General features: G+C 43.9%; 1 protein-coding gene across 1 annotated transcript; it reads left to right on the forward strand.

Moving 5' to 3' along the window:
- Positions 1-4,943: 4,943 nt before the first annotated feature.
- LOC141101193 (uncharacterized) lies at positions 4,944-6,034 on the forward strand. The gene is made up of 4 exons (XM_073590062.1): positions 4,944-5,295; positions 5,372-5,528; positions 5,651-5,938; positions 5,992-6,034. The coding sequence occupies exons 1-4, from the start codon at positions 5,058-5,060 to the stop codon at positions 6,032-6,034; spliced, it is 726 nt and encodes a 241-aa protein (XP_073446163.1). The 5' UTR covers positions 4,944-5,057.
- Positions 6,035-6,627: the final 593 nt, after the last annotated feature.

Below are 6,627 nucleotides of genomic sequence, written 5' to 3' on the forward strand. Positions count from 1 at the left end.
TCTGAGAGCAGCAAAACATAGGGCCAAAGACCGTGATTTCAGTGCTATATCACTTACTGAGCTTCTTCCAGTAGTTCCAATACAATCAGTATTTTATTAGCAGGAGATAATCACTAAAGGACTAGGTGTCCTGTTCAAGGCAGTCAGGCTAATCTGTGTAACCCCACCCCCACCACTGATTGTCAGCTTTCTCACAACGTACAGGCTACACAGGAAGTTGCCAATCCGGTGTGTCAGCTTGCTTATACGCAACTCAACATCTCCGAAATAGGAAACAGGGATTATATAAAATTTGCAGCAAGCCGTCCAGTAAATGATACATTGCTGTCCTTACATCATGCTGCTCTCAAATTACATAGTACAAATGAGCTGACAGATTCCCTTTCAGGGGTTGAACCAAGTTTATAGGTATTTCTAGCCATAACAAAGGGGATAACTTAATTATTTTTGGAGGTCCATCTAATGGAGCCCCCAATGATCCTCAGAACAGGACCCTGCAGACTGTAGCTTCAATGGAGCAGAAGTCTAGCCTGCACATCTCTGCTTCATTCATTCTTGATTGGACTGCTGTATTTTGTTCAGCACAGCAATCTAGGGAAGTTCTCACACAGTTCTGAAAAGTTTTGTCTATGTCAATGTTGCACCAAATTGTCTCAAGTACTAGTCTTTTGCAAAGATAACCATGCCCTATAAACTGAGCACAATGCACAAGGTAGCAGCGCTAACCATTGAGACACTGGTTTTCTCTCAAAGTTTTTTTACTTCCTCAATTGTACATTAGTGTCCATCTAGGCATTAGCCCATTCACAATATGAATTATGCTCCCATTAGAAGGACAAGTTTCTGGTAGCCATTTCCAACTTTCACCACTGAAGCAATTTACTAATGGTTCTTTATTGACTTGTGAAATTACATGAAGCTCCTTTATCAATCAAACTAATCCAAAAAAATGGCCCATTTGAACCACAAAATATGAAGGCCAAACTATTCTTTAATCTTTGTGTAGTTAAAAAAACGATAATTTAAAAAGCTTGGCGTATTATATTTGTATACCTTCCTATTTGTATTTTACCCTAAGTCTCATTACGCATGGATTTATCTGGCTCCTTCAGCTACTTGACCATAGTCCATTGGGAAGCACATTATCACCTACAGATTTTATCAGAAGGGTTCAGCAAGAGGACAAAGATTTCCTTTGGTTTTAAATATATTTTTCATTGGAACATGAGGGACTTGAGGGTTGTGGCATCTAGTGCACTCAAATTGTAAAGTAAAGGTGCAAACATCGTGTCATTTAAGTTTTAAACTTTATAAATTGTTCATATTTGCTGCTTCCTGAGAGAGAAATATGGGAGCTTTCTGTTTTAATATATCCTTAAAAGCTTTTAACTGCATCATGAGTGTAGTAATAGACTGCAATGTTGTTTGGTAATTTCTTATGCGATTTAGGCTAGTTTTACATTTGTGGATGGAGGGCTGCAGACTTCCTCTGTGAAGCCCCGCCCCCACAATGCCTCCTCCGGTTAGCCCCACCTATTTCTGCATGCGGCTTCATGCGACCTGCGTACCCTATCTTTAACATTTGGTACGCAGGCCGTGCCACAGTATTCGGATGCCGCCGCATGTGTCATTTTGATGGTGCAGCGATCAGCATACAACGCATCATGTTGGAATTTTATGCAGGCATCACATCGTCAAAATGGCGCATGCTGCGGCATATGCATACTGCGGCACGGCCTGCGTACCCAATGTTAAGGATAGGGTGCGCAGACCGCATGAAGCCGCATGCAGAAATAGGCGGAGCTAACCAGAGGAGGCGCTGCGGGGGGCGGGGCTTCATGGAGGAAGTCAGCAGCCCTCCATCTGCAAATGTGAAACTAACCTTAACGAGATCTTAGAATTCTTATGAACCTTCTCGCGCATCAATATTGTTCAATATATCTCCTGTAGACTACTAAATCCTACTTCATGGATCATACGGCCATAATACACATGTAGTAAAAGAGTAGAAATTGGGATTTTTAGTTTTGATTAATTTGTGTTTAATATTATTTTCTAGATTACCCGAGTATGGAACTTCCTCTGTTACATCCTAGTACAGATTGGTCACGTATCTCATCGTGTAACTGGTATTAGAGATCTGTCGCATATCAAGCCATGTAATGACATGACCATGAGTTTAAGCCACTGAACATAAACAATGAAGATCCATATTAAAAAAAGCAAGCTGAGATGTTTAAAAACACAAGGTTCTAATACATAAGGTATATGGGAAGACTTTGCATAACTTTCCCATACTAAACTTAATTTGCAAATTTTGTAATATGGATTTAAGTAAAATTCAGGAAAGTGTAACATTTCGTATTCTGACATGTAAATTATGACTTGAAGGCTTTTAACATTGAAGAAAAATCTCTTTTGTCTGCTTATTTGCAATTTTGAATAATCGCAAATGGTTACATGAACCCTTTTTAATCCAATCATGTCAAAAGTCAGAGATCTTCGGAAATAATTATTTTGTTTAAAGATTTGCCTTGATACAAAGTGACACTGTCCTTAGCTAACCGAGAAACAGGGGAGTCTTTATTTAACCTCTGTCATATCAATACATTGTAACCCGAAAGTGAAGGCAATAAATTATACCTTTCATATGGTCGCTGCTCTATTGTGTAACACTTGCAGTGAGAAGCATGTTACTGTTAATGTAATGAACTGTTTGTGGCAGTGATTGACGGGGATTTATTACCTACAGGTATACGACATAGGAAAGTAACAGAGAGACTGTTGACCATGTATTCGGTCTTTAATGAGTTTTTACCACCTTAGGCTACTTTCACACATCAGTTTTTGTGCATCAGGCGCGATGCGGCGAAAAGTGTGAAAACCGGATCTGGCGCCTGTTGCCACCGGATCCGGTTTTTTCCCCATAGAGTTTCATTATTGCCGCATTGCGCCGGATGCCTATGCGGCGTATCCGGTTTTTGCTGGATCCGGCAAAAACAGCCGGTCCGGCGTCTGGAAAAAACGTTACATGTAACGTTTTTTGTCTGCGGTAAAAAACCGGGAGACGCCGGATCCGGCGACATACGTTTTTTTTTATAATGGTAGTCTATGTTCGCCGGATCCGGCGGCATCCGGTTTTTGCCTGATTCCGGCGCCGGATCCGGTTTTTGCACTGAGCATGCTCCAAAAAGTATCAAATTTGGGGAAAAACACCTGCCAATCTCCACCCACCCTATAGGAAAGGTAGAGAGAGGGCATTAATCACCCTTAATACAGAGGAGAAAGAGCTACTGGAGACACACACAGCCACTGGATTCTGCCACATATACACCAGCCAGACAGACATCCAGCAACCAACTGGATTTTTGACAGCCATCCACTATTGGACCTCCAGCGAGCAGGAGTTTGAGTGTGAGTATAAAAATTTTCTTGCAAGCATAGGTTTTCGTTTTGTCTGTGTGACTGCCGATGCCTGCGCACCCATGCCCGTCACAGCCAGCGACTGTCTTGCCGCCTTCCCAGATAAACTTGTCACCACCATGACCCCCACAACCGCCACTTGAACCCTCTGCTGCAGAACCCCCATCACTGCTGTCACTGCTAGCCACCACGCTAGAGTCCCATGCTGTACCTGCTGCTGCCTGCCCAGCATGTATATGTATATATACACACACACACATGTATGTTGTTCATACATTGTACTATTGTTTTTAAAAAGTTTCAGGTGTGGTCATCAGTGTGGGGGGGATTCTAATTATGAAGGACAGTGTGAAGTAGTTTGCGTGGGTGGGTGTGTGAATTTATGTGTAAATACTGTAGGGGGAGGTACTGTATATACTCGTGTATATGCCAAGATGTTAGGCCCATTTTTGGTGCTAAAAGTCCCCCTCTTGGCTTATACACGGGTCATCTCCCTGTGGGTCAGAGGGGGAGCAGGGGTGTCACAGATCATCCTGCTGTCATATCTGTAGCCTTGCTTGCTTCTCCACTGTCTCCCTTCCTGTCTTCAGTGGTAACGTTACCATTCCTGAATCTGTGCGTTGCAAGCATAGTGATATCCACCTTTCCTGGGTCCATTGCTGCTCACTGCGGTCTCCTCTGCATCCTCAGTGGGTGCGTTGATGTGAGAAGTGCGTGTCCCCCTCTGCTGGATGAACAGTCACTGACACAAGAAGTGGCAGACAGGGGCGATGGACCCACAATAGGTTTTTTTTTTTTTGGCATATGGGGGCATATTCTATGGAACAGCATATGGGGCCATAGTGTATGGGTTACACACTGGGCTTATGTGTTCCCAATTTTTGGGCCGGTGCATAGTAATTTTGCGATGGTTTGTTGTCCAAGCTGCATTTTATAGCATGGTGAGAGTGGAATTCAAAAAATCTTATTTTTTACTATTTTTGTTGTTTTGTTTGATTGTAAAAATAAATGTTGCACACAGCACAAATCTAAACTACATCGTGCTTTTTTCATGCAGGAACTTGCCCAGGACACTACTGCAAAATCCTAATTTGCAACCCATATTGTAAGTATACAGGCCTGAAAGCTTTGAATATGGTTAGTGTTGTAGGTAACAATTGTTTTCATTACAGAATTTCAGCCAGACATGTCTTCTTCTGGGAGCCCTCCCTCACATCGCCAGCGAAATTAGGTATTTTTTTTTTTTTATTATTGCCAGAACATTCTTGGTACACATAACCCTATATATGCATTCTTGTTTAATAGGAAGCTGAACCAGAGGGTCTCTCAGAAGGAGACGGGCGTAGCGGAGAAATGCCTGGAGTGGGCTCCCCGCATGTAAGTATCTTTGCATTAATTGCACTAAAACATGTTCTTACACATCACTGGACCTAAAAACAAGATCAACATAACAGCATTTAATTTTCCTTTTCTTCTTTTTTTTTTTCATTATAGGCTTCTGAATCTGTGGCTCATCCGAGAGTTCCTCAAAGTGCCTCCCAGAGTCGTCGGCAACCACGCCGGGGCGGTCGCCATAGAGTAAGGTTTTTTTTTTTAGGACTTTTATAAGGTTTGTACATAATGCTGTGATTGTTATGTTTACCTTTTTTGTCTTTAAACAGGCTTCACAGCGTGCTCACGATTCCGACAGTGAGGATGTGGCTATTGATGTGGACCTCTTGATTGATATGGTGAGAGATCGTGAGCCGCTCTGGAATATGGCGGACCGCTTCCATGCAGATGCTTGTGTTACTAGACGACTCTGGGAGGAAGTGTGCCAGGCTGTGCTATCTAACTGGGAGGAACTCCATTCTCGGGCACAGAAAGAACAGCGTAAGTATTCACATTTCAGTAATGTTTCCGAATGTATTGTGCTTGATCCTAATCATTTTGTGTTTTCAATTTTCAGGGGAAAGAGTTCAGTTGCGGTGGCGGTCAATGCGGGATCGCTTCAAGAAGGAGTTCAACAAAGAGATGCAGGCTCCCAGCGGATCAAGAGGACGCAGGAGCCGCTATAAGTATTCTGAGGCCCTGTCATTCCTGAAATCAACTATGGTGACAAGAAGGTAAACATTCCTACCAGAAGTGACTAAATAAAAAATGGTCAAATGTGTAATCTTTTTTTTGGCAGCCAGGGCTAATGAATATCATGATATTAATGTCTATTTTTTTCTACTTTTTTCAACAGCACCTTCAGCAGCACGCGGGAGCCTGCATTGAACCCTTCTGGAGCGATCCCCCAGGAGGCCGCCACCATGGACCACAACATACCCAACCCCTCTGCACCCTCCCTGCCTTCCCTTGTGTGTGATCCCTCAGCCCCATCCACCTCTGCTGGAGCATCTGTGCAGGCTTCATTACATGAAGCTGCTGTTGACGAGGTAGGCTTTCCTTTACCTCACCCCTGTGACACAGCTGCCCTCTATAGAACACCTTTGAGTTCTGGGCGGCTGCGTCAGCGGGGTCAGGAAAAGCAGTTGGCTGCAGAGTTTATGAATCTACATGCATCCTTTCAAAACACTATGAAAGTCATGACCCAGCAAATGTCTGCTGGGTTCAATCTTGTTACTAGAGAGGTGCTTGATTTAGGCACGCGTGTTGAAAGGATGCATCTAGATGCAAATAAAGCGCCGCATCATTCTTTTTTCAAAGCTGCGATTGAGCGGCTGGACAACCTAACTCCTGAACAGCAGCTACATGTAATGCAAGCCTGCCAGGTGGCCTTAGCACAGGTGACATCAGCAGCCCCTCCAACAGGCCCAGTAGTTGCTCCAGGCCCGGTCCTTCCTACCCCTCCTGTACCATACCATTTTACCCAGTACCAACCTCCTGCCCCTTTCCAGTCTGCTTCCCCGTACCAGTTCCCAACTGCATCCGTGCCTACACTCCCTTCCCAACCTACACTCCCTTCCCAACCTACACTCCCTTCTCAACCTACACTCCCTTCCCAATACATCCAGTCTCCTTCCACATCCCAAATTCAAGCGTCCTTCACCCACAGTTTAGTTTCCCCCCCGTCTATTGTTTTCTCCACCCCTTCATCAGCTTTATCCACCCCTTCACCTTCTTTCTCCATTCCTATACCTTGTCCTTTGCTATCTGACCCCTCACAAACTACATCCTCCCACAACACCCCTGTTGAAGTGGTCCAAACTGAGAGCCCCT

The sequence above is a fragment of the Dendrobates tinctorius genome, unplaced genomic scaffold (assembly GCF_039654945.1).
Source record: "Dendrobates tinctorius isolate UK_male_01 unplaced genomic scaffold, ASM3965494v1 ptg000116l, whole genome shotgun sequence".
Taxonomy (NCBI): Eukaryota; Metazoa; Chordata; class Amphibia; order Anura; family Dendrobatidae; genus Dendrobates; species Dendrobates tinctorius.

What these genes read in the sequence shown, in the direction of transcription:
- LOC141101193 (XM_073590062.1), top strand. Translation starts at nt 5,058, where the DNA reads ATGTTTACCTTTTTTGTCTTTAAACAGGCTTCACAGCGTGCTCACGAT. An exon ending in TCGGGCACAGAAAGAACAGC is followed by an intron (nt 5,296 to 5,371) that starts GTAAGTATTCAC and finishes TTCAATTTTCAG; the next exon opens with GGGAAAGAGTTCAGTTGCGG. An exon ending in CAGCGGGGTCAGGAAAAGCA is followed by an intron (nt 5,939 to 5,991) that starts GTTGGCTGCAGA and finishes ACACTATGAAAG; the next exon opens with TCATGACCCAGCAAATGTCT.